The sequence below is a fragment of the Chrysemys picta genome, chromosome 12 (assembly GCF_011386835.1).
Source record: "Chrysemys picta bellii isolate R12L10 chromosome 12, ASM1138683v2, whole genome shotgun sequence".
Lineage (NCBI taxonomy): Eukaryota > Metazoa > Chordata > Testudines > Emydidae > Chrysemys > Chrysemys picta.
Genome location: NC_088802.1, coordinates 18,536,091 through 18,554,880, shown reverse-complemented (window position 1 = coordinate 18,554,880; position 18,790 = coordinate 18,536,091). Strand labels below are relative to the sequence as shown.

Genomic DNA, 18,790 nt, shown 5'->3' with positions numbered 1-18,790 from the left:
AACTGAGACTTCCGAGGTGTATCGGAGCCACTGCAGGCAGGAAAGGAAAATAAACAGGCACAGGAGCTCTGGGCAGCAATTCCTCTAGAAAGAAAGTTGGAGAGTCAAATCTTCTAGTTCTTAATCCAGTAAAACTTCTATTGTCATCAGTGCCTCCACTCACGGATATTAACATTTGCTTAATAACTATACACTTCTGTAACCATGCCTTAGTGGGTCACAACTGAGGATGCCAAATTCAGGACAAACTGCTGAGCAATAGGGCAAACACACCTCAAAACTGGTGGTTATTCTTTTATAAAATATACCAAGCCAAAGTAAACTCCTGTCTCACCACACCGGCTAACAAGAAAACATAAAGGCAGTTTCCTCAGGCATTCCAGTTCTTATATCACCACCAAAAACACTGGATTCAGAGATGAGTGGTTCTTTACAACCAGTCTCATCAAATGAAAGGTTCTTCTGATCCCAAAGGACCAGCCACACACCCAGGTCAATATATAACTTAGATCTTACCCAAAAATCACACTGATGCCAATCCTTTAGTATCTAAAATCTAAAGGTTTATTTATAAAAAGAAAGAAAGAAAGGTGAGAATTAAAATTGGTTAAAGGAATCAATTACATACAGTAATGGCAAAGTTCTTGGTTCAGGCTTGTAGCAGTGATGGAATAAACTGCTGGCTTAAGTCAAGTCTCAGGAGTACATCAACAGTTTGGATGGGTCATTCAGTCCATTGTTCAGAGCTTCAGCTTGTAGCAAAGTTCCTCTGGAGGTAAGAAGCAGGATTGAAGACAAAGTGGAGGTGTTTCCAGGGCCTTTTATAGCTTTTGCCATGTGAAGGGCATCCCATTGTTCTTACTGTGGAAAATTACAGCAACAAGATGGAGTTTGGAGTCATATGGGCAAGTCACATGTTCATGCCCAATTTCCCTCAGTCATTGCAGGAAGCCATTACCTACATTCCAGACAGCACGTTTACATGATAGTCCCCTCAGTGTAGACAGGCATCTCCCATGGTCCATTGTCAACCAAGTGTTTCTTGATGAACCACTTAATTTGAACAGTCCCTCCAAGATGTGCTGGGCGTTACCTTGTGGGTGTTACCCCAGGAGCAAACATTTGCAATCCAAATATAGAGCCGATACTTATAGCTTCACATACAAAAATGAAACATGCACACAGATAGCATAAGCATAACCAGCAAATCATAACCTTTTCATAGACACCTCATTTGACAACCTTTGTACAAGATTTGCTGCAAATATATAACAGTGGTTGCAGCAATGCTCTATATGGTCATATTGTAGTCAGGTAACCACAACTTCATACTTCCGCACACAGATGCGGAACTTACATTTCACACTAATGCTGCGCTGTAGTTAAGATCTCCACCTGGGAGCTCGCACACCTCCTGTATGAAACTCGGGGGGGGGGGGGTGTCACGCCCCCTCTTGCTTCCCCTAATTGGCACCCCTGCATCATCCCCAACTCGAGAGGGGAGGGCATGCAAAGGTCAGGTTCACTGGCCTGGACACCAGTTCCTCACATGGGGGTGAAATACAGACAGGCATCATGGGCACAAGCTGGGGCAGTGGACTTGGCGGCTCTGGCCTGTGCATTTCCCCGTCTCTGTCTCTTTGCAGTGAGATTGGTGGTCCCCTAAACCACAGACCAGAGGCTCAGAGACCAGGGTGGCTGTGTGGCCTGCATATGGGACACACTAAGTCTAGAGCTCTACCGGTCTCTGGGAACATTCCACCCCATGGTCCCAGAAACACAGAGTGACCTAGATTCCAATTGCACCTGGAAGGTTTCTTCTCAACTCCCTCCTGGGGGCTCCCCTTCCCAGATCCCGCCTTCCCCTGTTTCCACAGGCAGTTGTGTTTGCCTAGCCTGATTTCTTCCTGTTCTCCAAGGTTCTGACAGGGCCAAGCTCCCGTCAGCCCCTGCTGATGATCCGACTCTCTACCCCTCCACTATTATAGGACAGAGATCCCCAAACAGTGGGGTGCACCCCCCTAGGGGCACATGGAGGAATGTTTGGGGGAGCAGAGCTGGGGCCCGGGCCAGCTGCCACAGGGGATGGGGAGGGAGCGCCACCCAGCTCCGCTCCTGGCCCCAGCTGTGGCCCCAGCCTCGTCCCCTTTACCCTGTCCTCCCTGCAGCAAGAGCTGCAGCCCTTCTCCCAGCCCCAGCTCCAGTGGAGGGGGGGGGGGGGTGCAGACAGGAGTAAGGGGGGGCCATGAGGTAAAAAGTTTGGGGACCACTGTCATAGTAGATAGAAACCATCAAGTTGGATATTCGCACCAAGAAAAAATAACTGGGTTTCTTTAGTCTCCAATTTTCGTGCTCTGTATGGTTCTGCCTAGAGCTGGTCCAAAAAAAAATCATTAGTTTATGCTGAAATTTTGAAGTTTTGGATTTCCCCCCATCCCTTTCCTGGCCCCCCTTCCCTTTGAATAAAATAGACAATGATATCTGGGGGTTGATTTTTTTCTCTCTCACTTTCCAGCTTTCACTCTAACTTCTCTGAAACTAAGGAAGTTTTGAAAAGTTAGAGACGCAAAAAGAAGAGAGAGAAAAAGAAAATCCAACTCAGTAACTCTGCCAGCTTCATATTGGCAAGGCAGAGCCCTAGTCCATGAGCTGCCCTGTATCTCATGGGTACAGTCTGAGCTGGGAATCGTCGCCATGGACCCAGAAGAATGGGAAGATTCTCTCCCCAGCAAAAGAGGCCAGCGGGAAAGTGAAGATTGAGGCCCAGCTATTGGCATCAAAAAATGCCACCTGGCCCCCTTCATAATCCAGAGAAACCCGGATCCTCTTGGGACTCCAGCTCAGGGTCAGAGGGCAGGTGAAAGCGAAGTCCTGATTCGTGTGAAGGGACAGAGCCCAGATCCCCTCCTCAGGGTCACATCTGATCCATTCTTCTCTTCTCACAGACTCTCTGGCCACCCCCACAGCCCACCAGTCGCCCCCATCCCCCACCTCCACCTCCCAGTAATGTCTCCCCGAGATGAATCCTTCACAGCCCAGCACACAGGGAGCCAAATTAAATCGCTTGGGATTGTGGGGCAGAACGTGCCAGCCACCCCAGCTCACGGTTTTCCCATCCTCAGAAAGGGTGAGCAGCTCATGAGCCGTGTCTGGATCCAGAGTCACATTTGCTGGGAGGGGAGAGAGAGAAAACAGCAGTGTCAGAGGCAGAGCTTGGCCCTGGCGGGGGCTGGGCTCATTTCTCACACACCCCCAGCAGCCCCGCCCTGGTGGGGACCCTCCCAGATTTTCTGCCTCTTTATCCTGGGTCCCAGAGAACTCTCTCTCTCTCTGCTAGGGCTGAGCCAGGATTTCACTGCAGCGGCCTCTTCCAGGCACTAGGGGGTGCTGTTGCAAGAAGAGACAGGAGCGCCAGAAGCTCCCTAAAAGTGTGGGGGGGGGGCCACTGGTACCTGAATCATGGGCTCCACCCCCTTTCCCTAATGCCCCGCTCCTTCCCCAGGCCCCACCCACCCCTTCTCCCCAAGCCCCCGCCTTTGCAATGCCCCTTCTCCCCGAGGCCCTGCTCCCGCACCGCCACTTCCCCTGAGGCCCCACCCTTGCACCATCTCTTTCTCCGAGGCCCCACCCCCACCCACCCCTTCTCCCCAAGCCCCCACCATCGCACCGCCTCTTCCCCTGAGTAGTTGCCCCATGCTCACTCCTCTACGCCCCCACCATCGCTCGCCCTTACGCCCAGTTAAAAGTGATGGGGCCACAGCTCACTGGTCCCTCCCTGTTCCGCCCCCCCTGGGGAGAGGGCTGGAGAGAAAATAGGGCCATGGCATGGAGAACCTAGCAGAAGTTCTACCCCCGGAGATTGCAAAGTGGTCGGAGCACTGACTCTCAGTCAGTTAATATGGGGGTTACACAGGGCGCTAGCCCTCACAGGTTGCTGCAGCACTAGGAAGACTGCGAGCATCATTGAAGTCTTTTCACCCGTTTCTGTGGGGGATTACTGGCGCGTGGGTGGCCACAGGTGGGCTCATGGGTACAAGTGTACACTGCCCCTACAACATAAATTGAACTCTGCCTTTTTGAGTGATAAAGAAGTACTAATGCTTTTGTAATGCGAGATCTTCTGAAAGATTTTTAAACTGGTCCTTGGTATCACTGAGTAGCTGACTTAAGGGAGAGGTCAGTGGCTCTGTTGACAGGAGCTCTCCAGCCGACATAGCGCTGTCGCTTAGGTCGGTATAAATATGTTGTTCAGGGGTGTGGATTATTCACACCCCTGAGTGCCGTAGTTATACCGAAGTAATTGTGTAATGTAGACCTGGGCTCAGACACTTAGGTTTTTTCCCTACCTCTGCACCAAAAAAAGTTATAAAAATCTGACAACAATGAAAGGAACTCATTTTTTAGTACGGCTACGTCTTGAGGAAACATTGAACAAATGACTCCAATTTGCTTCTCAACCTTAGTGCAGATTAGGGTGACCAGATGGGATGAAGAAAATATCGGAACACATGGGGGGTGGGGGAAGGGGGTCCTGCCAGAGGAGGAAAAAAAAAAAAGCAGAGTCCCGCCAGTGGAACAAAACAAAACAAAACCAGGAGTGCGAAATATCGGGACAAACGCCTAAAAATCGGGACGTCTGGTCACCCTTGTGCAGATTCTGTTGCGGCGATCATTAAAACAATTTCCTTACGCACATGGATTTTAGTTCTCTTTGAAAGTTATTAGCAGCTGATAGCTCCATATATCATAAGGCCAGGAGGGACCAGAGGTGAAAGTAAGCTGGTACGGTCCAATACGGCGCACCAGCAAGAGCCAGTACGCCGTGTTGGATCGCGCTGGCTTCCGCGGCCGGGATTAAAAGGGCTCTGGGCTTCCCGCAGCGGGGGCAGCCGGGATGGAGCTGGGATTTAAAGGGCTCGGGGCTCCCCGCAGCCACGGGAGCTCCGGGCCCTTTAAATCCCGGCCCGAGCCCTTTAAATCCCAGCTGGAGTGCAGTGGGGATTTAAAGGGCCCAGAGCTCTGCAGCGGCCGGAGCCCCGGGCCCTTTAATTTGCCCGTGAGCCCCAGGGGCTCCCAGCCACCTCTGCAGCTGGGAGCCCCGGGTTGATTTAAAGGCCCTGGGGCTCCCAGCCACAGCCGATCCCCCAGGGCCTTTAAATCTTGAGAGGCCCCACCTCTTCTGGTTGAGGCCACGCCTTTTCCGGATGAGGCCACACACCCCTCAGGACTCCGGCAGTACCAGTAAGTCCTGTACGTTACTTTCACCCCTGGGAGGGACCATAGTGATCACCTAGTCTGACCTCCTGCATTACCTAGAACTTAAACAAAAGAATTCCTGTTTGAAGTAGAGCAGATCTTTTTAAAAAAACATCCAATCATGAGTTCAAAATTGCTAGGGATGGAGAATCCACCACAACCCTGGGTAAATTGTTTAAATGGTCAGAGGCAGATTATGATTTCGTGGGGCCCTGGGCCAGAGCAAGTGGGGCCCCTCCCCACCCCTTCCGTCTGCAGTCCCTCCCCTGCCCCTCTCCCTCAATTGGCCAGGACCCTTGGGCACGGGCCCTGTTGGCCCAGTGGCTAATCCGCCACTGCCAATGGTTAATTAGACTCACTGTTAGATATGTACACCTTATCTCCAGTCTGAATTTGTCTAGCTTCAATTTCCAATCATTGGACCTTGTTATACCTTTGTAGCTATATCTCTCAAACCCCTTGACCAAATTACCCCAGATTTGGGCCAATTTTTCTAAGTGCTCTGAAGTTCATATGCAGTCTCATATTGTCTTGAAAATTGCTGAGTTGAGGTCTGGGGTTAGGTTAGTGGCCTAAATTTGGGGGTGTTCTAGCAAGGAACTCCAACAAGGATTTTGATGCTGTTCAAATTAATACTGCCATGCGCTACCAGAGATAAATCTGCAGTGAGCATTATTAATTTGGGCCGCATCAGAGCCATAGCTAAGAACATAAGAACACAAGAACAGCCACACTGGATCAGACCAATGGTCCATCTAGCCCAGTATCCTTTCTTCCGACAGTGGCCAATGCCAGGTGCTTCAGAGGGAACGAACAGAATAGGTAATCATCAAGTGATCCATCCCCTGTTGCCCATTCCCAGCTTCTGGCAAACAGAGGCTAGAGACACCATCCCTGCCCATCCTGGCTAATAACCATTGATGGACCTGTCCTCCATGAACTTATCTAGTTCTTTTTTGAACCCTGTTATAGTCTTGGTCTTCACAACATCCTCTGGCAAGAAGTTCCACAGGTTGACGGTTCGTTGTGTGAAGAAATACTTCCTTTTATTTGTTTGTTTTAGTTTAGCTCCAGGTGTGCAGACTAAGGTTATAAAAACTAGAATGATGTGACGTGATATTTGAGGAAGTCTGTATCTGCAGAACCCCTTGTTACAGTGAGTTATCACAGGAATTCTAGAGCACTTAGAGAAAGGCTGTTAAACTTGTATCAACCTTAATTAACTAGAGCAGAGCAAAGCTACCTCTCTGCTACAATTTCCAGCTATCTTTACCCAGAGACTTACCCCATTCTCTTTCCAGTTCAGATGACAGAGTGTCTACAGAGAGGAGAACAGAAGTGAGATTTCTGCTGTTCATAAGCTTAACAATGCTTTAACGTTCTGACGAAAGTCAGAGGGAAATCAACAGGCATACACGGGCTCGGTCTATTCTAAAAAACGTAGGTCGATCCAGCTACGTCGCTCAGGGGTGTGAAAGATCCACACCCGTGACAGACATAGTTAAGGCAACCTAACTCCCAGTGTGGGCAACACTAGGTTGAAGGAAAAATTCTTCTGTCAACCTAGCTACCACCTTTCGGGGAGATGGATTACCAACGTCAAAGGGAGAAGCCCTCACGTCAGCGTAGGTAGTGTCCACAGCTGCGCCACTGAAGCATTTCAAGCACAGACAAGCCCTGAGACAGGAAGAGACCAATGAAGGAGACCAAAAATTTCAAGTAAACCAGATTAAATTGAAAAGAAATCAGCTATATAAAATTATATATAAACACCGTTCTGGACTCCAGTCCTACTTTCCACCAAGGAGTTCAGAACACATCATTAGATTATGCCTGAGACACCCTAGGGAGTCTAATCATTATTATCACCCCCACTTTAAAGGAGGGAAAACTAGAGTAGAGAGATATTTTGTGACCTCTCTGAGGTCACATAAGCAATCAGTGGCTGGAATTGGACCCAGATATCCTGACTCTCAGCCCTGGGCGCCATCTGCTGGATTTGTTTAGTTTCTCTCTCGTATTTAATAGTTGATTACGCTCTTGTCTATTTACCCATACGCAGGACCACACCCAGTTTGGGGCTGTCAGACAGGAGGACGTGACACTGCTCCTTTGACCCGGATCTTGCATTTCTTATTATTTTGGACAAACAGGTTAATTAAAAAAAAATAGCTTCCTCGTCAATTTTGTTTGTGTTGTGGAATTCCCCGGCACCTTCCCTTGGTTTAGAAACGGTAACAGAATGCTGTATTGCCATTTAACTGGGGCTTGCATTAATAGCTATTTTGCCAGATCCCGTCTCCTACAGACACAGATGCCCAGATGCACAAAGGGACTTTCCTGTTTCCCCCCACCTCCTTGGGGGGTTAGGAACCTAAGTACCTTTGTGGATCTGGATCACAGACCCCTTTCTCAGTTTGACCTCCCAGATCCCTCTTTAGTACCTTTGAATTTCTGGAGAGTCTTCTTTAGAATGGTATATTTCTTCATGAAAATATGGATTCCCTCTTCCAGCCCAGAAGAAATCTCCCCTGGCTGCTGGGACTTCCACTTCTCCCACCTAGAAAGAAGAAAATTATAGTTATTTTAATGTATTGCTAATGGTTTGTATTGTCATCCACTTTTATGTGAATTTCATTCTTGCGAAAGATGTCAGAGTACGCGCCCAGGAGAATGAATGGCTCCTTTGAACTGGGAAAGGAAAGGCATCTCTGTGGATAAGATGGGACTTCTGCTTCCATGCCCTGTTCACTCTTTGGTCTCTATACCATGGATGTCAATGAGCAAGACAAGAAGAGCCAATGGACCTCCTAGCCTTTGGTATGGCAGCACTTGTCCAACTGGACTCAGATGGCTCCCCTCCAGCTCATTTCACACAGGTTACCAGAGACTCACTGGGTTGGAAGTAGCCTTGGAAGGATTAAATTTCAATTGGGACATGTCCATTTTGCCATACACACAAAAACCAATGGAAAAAATATTTCCATCGATAATAATCAAAATGTACAGAGAGGCTGAGTAAGAAAACGCTGCGTGAGCACTTCTTTGAGTTTGATTTAAGGAAATTTAATCTGTATATTTTGACACGTGAGGTTGACAATGTGTGTGTTAATGATTATATGGCTTTAGCTTTTTGAATGTCATTACCGACCGTCATTAAATAATTATTGTGCAACCCACCCCCTTTGTCTGACCCTCCCCCATAATGTTCCACAACTGAAAATTTAAAAGTCGATCAAAATTCTGCCTAGCCTAGTGGTAAGCTATGTAGGTACCCATAGAGCTGTCATTATCATAGTGTATGAGCACTTCGCAGTCTTTAATGCATTTATCTTCACAACACATCTGCGAGGTAAGGGAAGGATTATTATACCCGTTTTACAGATGGGGAATAGAGGCCCAGTGCCTAAGGACACACAGGGCGGCTGTAGCAATGTGATGATATTTGATTGCAAGGTGGTGCTAGTGATTTAGAGGTGAAGGGCCTATACTCCATCCCCAAAATCCTGAGGCAGCCAGCACGGGCAGCAGGTATCAAAGCCCAGGGCAGGCTAAGCCTCCCCTAAGCCAGGCTGTGGCCCCACCCATGTTCCACCCTGAGACCCCGCCTCCCTTCCCCTCTCCTCTGAAGCCAGCGGGGGCTCAGCTCCAGCCAGCAATGTGGAGCTTGGGCTGCCAGAGGCCAGGGGCTGGGTCTGCCCTGGGCGGTTCAGGCCGGCCAGGAGGTCAGGCCAGTGGCTCAGCCTGGGGATCGGACCAGCAACTTGGCCCGATCCTCAAACCAGCGACTTGGCTCAGGGGTTGGGCCAGCAGCTTGTCAGACCAGGGCTCGGATGGGCTAGAGTGGCCAGGGTGGGCCAGCCGGTGGCTTGGGGCAGGCGAGCTGGGGCTCCTCTGGTGGTGGGTGGGGCTTTGGGGCTCCTCTGGTGGTGGTGGGGGCTCGGGGTTCTGGCAGCTGGGGGGGGGTGAAGGGCATGGGTAGAAGGGGCGGGGCCAGCGGGTTAGCCTCTCTGAAGCAGAGGTTCACCTCCTGGCCATGGCAGCCAGTTCTCCAAGGAAAGAACTTATTTAGTTCAGAGACCCAAGTTAAGAATCCCAACCTAGGGATGGAGAAATCCAGTCTTATAAAAAAGCAACAGCTCCAGGAGTCAATAACAAGGATCGCGGTTTGCATCTAAAGTGCATCCCTGCCTCACACACTTGGTGGTTCTCCTTGGGGACATGGCTCAGCCTCCCAGTTGCTCCCAATGAAAATATGGCCACTTGTGTCCAATCAGCTTCCCAACATAGTGAAAAGTGGGGGGGCAGTGAAAAGGAGCAATATACCTGTTTGAGATGCTTATGAAATCCTAGAGGGGAGAGAGAAGAAGAAGCTGTTATGTTCACGGCATAAGACACAGAGAAGTTAAATAACAAGATAACTACTCTTGATGCAAGATTGCACCATAACCTGACTTCACTTCTTAGAATTCAGAACAACACCACTCAAAAACCCAAAAGCAGAGAAAGAAAACAGGCTGTTCCCTAAAGCAAAGCAGCACAACTCAACACCATCTTGCTTTAAGTTTGCTCTTTCCAGACATGCTTCACTACAGAGCTCCCCAGCCTGCAAGCAGGACCAGGAAACCTTTTACACTCTTAAAGCAATAGCTTGCCATTCCAACACAGTCCTCAATCCACCACAAGTCCCACATGCCACAAGAGGTTTCTCCCGCTCTGAACGAGACCCACTTTGCCTTCACTAAGAGTCCCATATACAGCTTCTTATAATTGGGGTCTCTGCTATCAAGCTGAGATATAAATATACACATCCACCCATTTACATCACTTACCAGTATAAGCTCAGGGATAGTCTGTGAACCTAATGCCTTAAGTCTAGATCCTTATAGGTATTTAGGCCCCATTGAAATCAATAGGACGTAGGTGCCTTACATACCTTTGGAGAATCTAGGCTTTAACCAGAATTGTGACTTCCTGGAAGTATTCCTTCAGGTTCCAAAGGACGTAGTTATGACATAAGTAAAATGTGGGGAAATCATAATAGATCTCACTGCCCCTGCTTTTCAAAGGGGCAGGCAAATGAGAGATGGGGACCTGTCTCACACCCATATCCCTTTGTGAGGTGGAGTTCTAACCCCTGAGTGATCCACTCCAGCAGCCCAGCATTTCAAGGAACGGTACATTTGTGCCTTCCCTGGATCACACAGGAGTGCAGTAGAGTGAAGAGGAGGAAACTCTCTGCACCTTCTTACCCCATGGGCGGCAAGTGACTCCTCCATTTAGGGAGGTTGGGCACGCCCAGACCATGGCCCCGCCCCAAGACCCACCCCTGCTTGAACCCCTCCCTCCGAAGCCCCGCCCATGCTCCACTCCAGCCCCACTCAGCTCCCTCCCCCGAGCCCCCCCACCTGCCCCTTCCCCCGAGGCCACCGTGCCCACTGGCCAGCCAGCTGGCCGGCTGCTCACTGAGTGCCGCTTCACCCCCTCCCACAGACCTCCCCTGCCTGCCACTCGCACCTCTTCGCCCCTTTCCCTAGGCCCCCCTTACCCGCTGGCCAGCTACTCATGGCGCCTTTTCACCCCCTCTGGCAAGGCCCACATGTGGGCAGAGCAGGGACAGGAAGAGGTGGAGTGAGGGTAGGGCCTCAGAGGGAAAGAGGACGAGCAGGAGCGGGGCCTCGGGGCAGAGCGCAGGTGGGGCCACGGCTGGGGCACCCTTTTGGCAGCAGCGCACCCCAAAGGCAACAGGCCGGCTGTCTGTTATAGCCACCCATGCACCCTACTGCAGGTGCCGTCATCATTTTGCTTTGCTTTTCCTCACAGGCCAATGACTGGAGGTTGATCTTGAAGGGAGCAAGTATTTTTATGTACTTAACTGTAGACGGTGGGATATATGTGTGCTCGGACTTCTGGGCTCTAAAATTAATGATTCAGGAGACTGCCCATCCCTGCTGAGGGACCTGGGGTTTAAGTCTCACCTGTAGGAAATTAGCCGATGGCTGCTGGTACTTCTCTATCTCATCAAGCAGGTCACAGAGAAATGAAATGTCCTCTGAGAATTTAGCCCCATTCGCATTTTGCCTCTTCACAATCTCCTTGTCCAGCTCTTCCAGCTGGGCCAGCAGGAGCCGCTCCTGTTCCTCCAGAAACTGCCGCAGCTGCTCAAATTCAGCCACAATCTTCTGCCGCTCGACGTTTGTCTTTTCCTTTGATGAGCAGACACAAACAAGCCGACTTTCATATCGGTGAACACCAGGGCTCTGATTCAGCGTGAGCCCTTTCAAATGGACTGTGGTTTCCCAGCAAACCTGCTGGTGCTAGATGGTTCTGCACTCACTATAATCTGGACCACAGAGGGACTGGAAAACCCACAGTTGCTGCACTCAGAGACCTGGTCTACCCTCCAAAGTTGAAGCACATTTAATCAAGCCCATTGATTTGCACCATTTGTTGCATCAAGGACATGCAAATAGTAGCACCTGATACTATCAATGCTGTTTGCAATACAAATCAGGCTCTTGAGACTCAGAGGAGGACATGAAAGAGCAACAATTGGATGGCTTGCTTTGTCCAAATGCAAACCAAAGAAGGAATGCGTCTTCTTTCTTTTAATGGTGAGGGAACTAGTCATTTGTTTAGATTTTGCCACACACTCTAAGGTGTCCTTGATACAACTTCAAAATACACCACATAAATTCCCTAAGTGCAGCAGTACAATAGAACGTCATCAAGAGAGCTGGGCAAAAAACTTTGGACACACAATCTACGTGACAAAAAATGCAGTTTTGGTCAACCTGAAACTAATTGAGAATTTGTTCACAAAATGGCCAAAAAAAAGGAGGTGGTAGTAACACAGAGAAGGACCAGACTGGGTCAGACCAAAGGTCCATCTAGCCCAGTATCCTGTCTTCCAACAGTGGCCAATGCCAGGTGCCCCAGAGGGAATGAACAGAACGGGTGATCAAGTGATCCATCCCGTCGCCCATTCCCAGCTTCTGGCAAACAGAGACACCATACTTCCCCATCCTAGCTAATAGCCATCGATGGACCTATCCTCCATGAACTTATCAAGTTCTTTTTTACCACTGCTTGTGACCTATAGTCCAGTGGCTCGGGCCCTCAGCTGGGATATTAGAGACCCATATTCAAATTTCCACTAGGGAACAAACCTGAAGTAGATATCTTTGATTCCCCCAAAATTCAGATTTGGTTCAAGCTGAATCAATTTTTTTTTCAGAACTACTGCTGATCCAGAAACATATTCACCCAGCTCCAGTCACCAAACCACCAGGCAATTGAAAAGTTCAAAGCCTTCTCCCCCTCCTCATTTCTGAAATCCTGGAATCATGTTTGCTAACTGAATGAGGAGACTGTGTGTGTAGATACGCTGCAATTTACAGAGAGGGAACAGACAATGCTAGTCATAATACATTTCTCCAGTGTAGCGAAAGTCATAGACCCTCACTCACAAAGGGAAATACATAAGGAATAACAATGAAGACCTACCAGAGCCTCTTTGCTTTTCCTCTCTTCAGTCAGTTTAGATGCCAGAAGCAACATGCTTTCCTTCGTCAGAGCCTTCATATGAGTCTGAATTGCTCGCTGTGTCAAGAAAAGGTGTTTGGGTAATATGTTTTCCTTAAGAACATAAGAACGGTCATACGGGGTCAGACCAAAGGTCCATCTAGCTCAGTATCCTGTCTTCCGACAGTGGCCAATGCCAGGTGCTTCAGAACAGGCAATCATCAAGTGATCCATCCCAGCTTCTGGCAAACAGAGGCTAGGGACCCCATCTCTCCTGCCCATCCTAGCTAATAGCCATTGATGGACCTATCATCCATGAACTTATCTAGTCCTTTTTTGAACCCGGTTATAATCTTGGCCTTCACAACATCATCTGACAAGGAGTTCCACAGGTTGACTGTGCGTTGTGTGAAGAAATACTTCCTTTTTTGTTTTAAACCTGCTGCCTATTCATTTCATTTGGTGACCCCTAGTTCTTGTGTTATGAGAAGGAGTAAATAACACTTCCTTATTTACTTTACCAATACCAGTCATGATTTTATAGACCTCTATCATATCCCCCTTTGGTCATCTCTTTTCCTGGGTGGGCAAAGACAGAGAAAGAGGAGAGAGTTTCTTTTCCTGCAAACAATGTCTTTGCATGGATGCAGTTTAGATTTTGTTTAAGCCCTTTCCAACTTCCTCAGTGGGAGAAAATGATGCTATTTTCCATGAAAGTTCCGTGTCTATAGCTTCTGGGTGGGACCTGGTCCTTCCACAGAAAAAAGTTTCAGTTTAAATAAAACCATTAGGTTGAAATGAATGGAACTAGCTGCAGGGGAAAGTATTATTCAATGAATATAATCCTGGCAAAACCAGGTCTTAAATGCCTGGCATAGGGTGCAAAAGGAATTGAGTCCCAGGACACATTAAATTATGGAACCATTCTGTAGCTTTTCCCATGGAGGGATGTGTTGGTAAATTTCATTCTAGTAATCTGAGGCCTGGTCTACACTAGAAAATTAGGTTGGTTTAACTACATTGGTCAGGGGTGTGAAAAATCCACACCCTTGAGCGGTGTAGTTAAGCCGACCTAAGTCCTTGTGTAGACAGTGCTAGGTTGAGAGGAGAATTCTTCAGTCAACCTAGTTACCACCTCTCGGGAAGGTGGATTATCTATGCTGACAGGAGACCCCCTCCAGTCGGCGTAGGTAGTGTCTATGCCAAAGTGCTACCGTGGCGCAGCTTTAGTGTTTAAAGTGTAGACAAGCCCAGAGTTTCTGGTTTTCTCAGAGCATCTCCAGAAGTTCAGCAATAAATTGCAAATTTCCAGATTTCCAAGTGTCTTAGATGTTTAGCCTTGCCATGGAAAGTTATGACTTTCTAATAAAAGGGTGTATTTTGTTTCCTAAGTGGAAGGATTTCTACCCCTCAGTTAGACAGGGCTGAAAACTGGTCAAGCATTTAATGGGAACATGGGCCTTTTTTGTTCCATATCCGTTTGTTGACTCTCTGGATGCTATTAAAAAGCATGAAGATCATGCTCCTTCTGCAAGGAACTGTCTAGGAGAAGCGAATCATACCAACCTCAAAACCCACGTTCCACTGGAGTAGCAACAGCAGCAGCAGCAGTGGCAGCTGTAGCAAGAGGACAGACAGCAATAATTTAACCTGGAATAATAATAAAATAAATAAGCATTAAAACCTGCCTGACGGGTGTTTGGACCCGAGTGCACATGACACGGGACTGAGGAATTCACAACCATGCTGCTGATCACCACACCTGCTGCACAGACGCAAATTCTCTCTTCTGCTCCCAGGGCTGTCGTGGGACTGGACCTGCCTGGAGCTCACTGGCACTAGCATTCCCAAAGGTGTGTGGAGACGGTGGTGGTGAAGCACAGCTAGCTGGCCTGTGGGAGGGCGTGTACAATTCACCCCTCAAAGGGGTGGCACAGGATTCACTCTCCTCAGGAGCTCCCCGAAGCTGGCACACCCCCTGGTTGGAATGAAGACATTCTGCCCCCCACACAGAGCTGTGTATCAGGAACACAACACAGCCAGTAGCCAGCGTACATCACTTACATTTGCTGCGTGACGAGAAGCCCATAACCCAGTGGCCCCAAAACTTTTCTAAGGCTGGGGCCGCAGCTGGGGATGGGTCTGGGGCCAGGAAAGGGGGCCGAGGCTGGGGATTAGGCCAGGGTTCCACCCCCCCTGCACTGTGCCACCCTTTCCCCCGGAAGCCCTACCCCTGCCCCGCCCTTCCCCAAGGCCCTGCCCCTGCCCCGCCCCATCCTTGAGGCCCTACCCCACACCTCCCCTCCCCCCAAGCCCAGTTCCCATACTGCCCCTTTCCCCTGAGGCCCTGCCTCCGCACTGCTCCTCCCCGAGGCCTCACAGCCCTGCCCCCCACATCACCACTTCCCATGAGGCCCTGCCCCCGCACCGTCCCTTCCCCCAAAGCCCCGCTCCACTGCTTCCCCCCAAGATCCCCCGCCCGCTCGCTCCTCTCCGTCCCGTCCCCCAGTCCCTCGTCCTTACGGCCAGTAAAAAGTGCCCCCCCCCCGGTTCTTGCGCCCCGATGAGAGTTGGCAGGTAGGGTGAGGATAAGTGTGAAGGGTCTTAAAAGCAAAGACGAGGAGATTGTGTCGATGTGATGGAGAAGGGAAGCCAGTGAAGACACAAAAACAGAGGGGTGACATGGTCCAAGTGACGAGCCAGGAAAATGACCCGAGGAGCAGCATTCTGGATAGAGATGACGTGGGGTAAGAGTGCATTTGCCAAAGCCAGAAAGGAGGATCTTGCTGTAACTGAGACGTGACATGACGAGGCCCTGGCCCTGGATGACAGAGGAAAGGCCAGATCCTAGAGAGGTAAAGGAACAGCAGCAAGATTTAAACACAGCCTTGGCCCTAGAAAGGAGGTGGAGTCAAAGGATTACACAGGTCACAGGTGTGTTTGACAGTGGAAATGGAGGTGACGGTTCAGATGACTGAGAAAGGAGGGAGAGGGAAGAGCTTAGGAGGAAAGATTCAGAACTCTGTCTTGGCCACATTGGCTGATCATCCACAAGGAGATGTCAGAGGGAGGCAGAGATGAACAGAAGGTCCAGAGCAGATGGGTAGCTCTGTGAGCGGGGTGCCGGAACAACGGGGGCTAGGGGGCATGCCCCCCCCCCCACTTTTTACCGACTGTATGGGTGAGTTTCGGGGGGAGGGGAAGGAGAGGAGCGAGCGAGGGGCGGGGTCTTGGGTGGGAAGAGGCAGCATGGGAGTGGGGCCTTGGGGGAAGGGCAGCACGAGGGGAGGGGTAATGCTTCGGACACCTGTGGCCCCCCCCCCGCATTTTTAGGGACCTTTTCCTGCTCCTGTCTGTGAGTCATCTGTATAGAGAGGAGAGAGGGATTTGTGTTTGTGAATGTGATTGCTCAGAGACAAGGTGTAAGAAGGAGAAGAGAAGGAGGCCAGAAGGCCGGCGCATAAAGTTGGACTGGGGATGAAGACAATGCTCCAAAGGATATGCTGAAGGAGCAAAGATGCCGACTTTCTATTGTGCCAGGGGGTGCTTGACCCTGCTCTGCCTCAGACCCCACCCCCCACTCCACCTCTTTCCCCAAGGTCCCACCCCCGCCCTTCCTTGTCCTGCCCCACCCCCACCTTGTCCTGCCCCCACTCTGCCCCCGCTCCACCCCTGCCCCATCACTTTCTGTCTTTTTCCACCCCCTCCCCCGAGCACGCACCGCCCTCACTCCTCCCCGTCAGCGCCTACTGCCCACCGTGGAACAGCGGATCCGTGGCAAGCAGGAGGTGCTGGGAGGGAGGGGGAGGCGCTGATCAGTGGGGCCCGCCGGCAGGTGGGAGACACTGGGGGGAGGGGGAGCTGATCAGGGGGGCTGCCGGTGGGTGCTGAGCCTCCCCCATTTTTTTTTCTCTGTGGCCCCAGAGCACCCACGGAGTCGGCACCTATGTGAAGGTGCGATTACAGAGAGAGAAGGAGAAGCAGGAGAGGACAGTCACAAAAGCGAAGGGAGGGCAAGATTTCCAGAGGAGCTTAGTCCACAACGTTGAAAGTGGACGACAGGTGGAGGAAGAGGCCAGAGTCCTGGCTCTGAGCACTGGCTAGGAAGAGGTCTTAGATGAGAGCCGGGAGATGGGGTCACCGGGCGGAGCAGATGAGATCAGATGAAAATGACGAGCATGGAAGAACATGAGAAATGAAATCAACCCCTTTTTAAAAGGACAGTTTTAACTTTATGATACTAACCACGATTTCCTACCTTGTAATTCCTAGCAGCAGCCTCCGGTGTGGGACCCACAGGCTGAGACTTGTGAGCTTCACGGTCCCTGTAGATCAAACCTATTAGTTTTCGATCCTCTTCACAGAAGAATTTCAAATCCTCCTCATACAGGTCACACACTCTCCCCTCCTCTCCGGCTGCCACCCGCAAGCTCAGCTGCTTGGCTATTTCTGCAATACGCCCCAGCTCCCTGTTGGGCTTGCAGTTTCTCTGCTGGGCGGTTTCTCTGCACTGGGGGCAGGAGAAGTTTGTCTCCGACTCCCCCCAGCACTGGTCGATGCAGGCTTGGCAGAAGTTGTGCCCACAGTGGATAGACACCGGGGCTTTGAAATACTCCAAACAGATGGAACAAGTGACTTCATCTTCAAGCTTTCCTACAGGGCTCTCTGTGGCCATGGCTAGCTGCAGGGAGCCTGACTGGGTTATTTTCAGTTTCCCCTCTGGTCTGAAACGCACATAGCAGGAAGCAGCAACCCAGCCTTTCGCTTCCTGAAGTCACCTCTTCTGGGTGACAGACCTCACCTGTTGTTATAGTCATGAGCGACGGGTGCAGTGAATTTGCCCACACTTAGGGCTGAACTGCTTTGAGCACTGGCTTAGCTGCACCTTAACCGCCCCCCTTTGACAGCAAGGGGTATTTCCGATTGCATAGGCAAGACTTTCAGAGTTACAGACCTTGGGGGAGTTTGGTGAGGAATGCACAGGGATGCATGGGGGTGGGTGAACCCCCACTTTGGGGAGGCTAGCTTGCCCCCTTCCACCTGAGGCCCCCTGCCCTCTGGAGCCCTGAGTACCCCCCCATGGCCAGAGGAGCCCTGGCCTTCCTGCCCCAGCTGGCCCCCCTGAGCGCAGGGCCTGCCCCAGCACCAGGCTGAGCCGCTAGCCCCCGCCAGCGCTGGGCCGAGTTGCTGGCCTGACCCCTCCTCCCCCGCTGGGCCCAGCGCCACCCCTGTCCGCCGACAGGCCTGAGCTCAGGGCCACCGGCTAGAGCTGAGCCCCCGCCAGGTAGAGAACCAGGGCGGGGCTTCAGAGCACAACAGGGGCAGGGCCACAGCCTCTGTCAGGGGAGGCTTAGCCTGCCCTGGTGTATGATACCCACCACCCATGAGAGGGAGGATGATCCACTAGCCTAGGATCTAGATTCAGCTCCATGCTCTGCCGCAACCTTCTTGTCTCCGACCTTTCAACAAGAGTAATTAACCACAGAAACAGCTTCCCGGGGTCAGGGTGGATTCTCCGTCACTGACCATTTTAAAAATCAAGATCGGCACTAGGAATTATTTCGGGGGAGTCCTCTGGCCTGTGTGATACAGCAGGGCAGACGAGATGATTCCAACGGTCCCTTCCGGCCTTGGAATCTAGGACGTCACTTAGGCCCAGCTCCACAAAGACATGGAGGATTATAAACCCCAGATTTCAGTGCTACTATGATCCACAGAACCCCTCCCTTCCCCCCACCCCACTCAGCTGGCATCTCAGCTCAACTTGGTCCTTGAGTTTTCAGTGTGAAAGTCCCCTAGGCACCTACGTTTCTGCTCATGGGCGTGTGCTGCTTCCCTCTAGTCATCTGGATGCCCATCTACTGCCAAAGCCCCAGTGCAATCCTCAAACCAGGTGGAGACGGACACTCAGCGCCGGGGACGTGGGAGATCCTTGTTCAATTCCCCCTTCCCCCCACTCCACCCGATGAGGAGAAGGGATTTTTGCAGGGGTTTCCCCACCTCCTCAAGG

At 50.8% G+C, this 18,790-nt stretch overlaps 1 protein-coding gene across 1 annotated transcript; it reads right to left on the bottom strand.

Annotated features, from left to right (window-relative positions):
- Window positions 1-541: 541 nt before the first annotated feature.
- LOC101941809 (zinc finger protein RFP-like) lies at window positions 542-17,745 on the bottom strand. The gene is made up of 8 exons (XM_024106182.3): window positions 17,039-17,745; window positions 14,347-14,430; window positions 12,763-12,858; window positions 11,235-11,462; window positions 9,583-9,605; window positions 7,701-7,816; window positions 6,542-6,574; window positions 542-3,170 (listed from the first exon to the last, which is right to left on the bottom strand). The coding sequence occupies exons 1-8, from the start codon at window positions 17,453-17,455 to the stop codon at window positions 2,662-2,664; spliced, it is 1,506 nt and encodes a 501-aa protein (XP_023961950.1). The 5' UTR covers window positions 17,456-17,745; the 3' UTR covers window positions 542-2,661.
- Window positions 17,746-18,790: the final 1,045 nt, after the last annotated feature.

Coding starts and splice junctions, on each gene's coding strand:
- LOC101941809 (XM_024106182.3), bottom strand. CDS start 17,455: ATGGCCACAGAGAGCCCTGTAGGAAAGCTTGAAGATGAAGTCACTTGT. Junction 7,817..9,582: donor TTCATAAGCATCTCAAACAG/GTATATTGCTCC, acceptor TCTTCTTTCTAG/GTGGGAGAAGTGGAAGTCCC. Junction 6,575..7,700: donor GACTCTCCAGAAATTCAAAG/GTACTAAAGAGG, acceptor TCCTCTCTGTAG/ACACTCTGTCATCTGAACTG.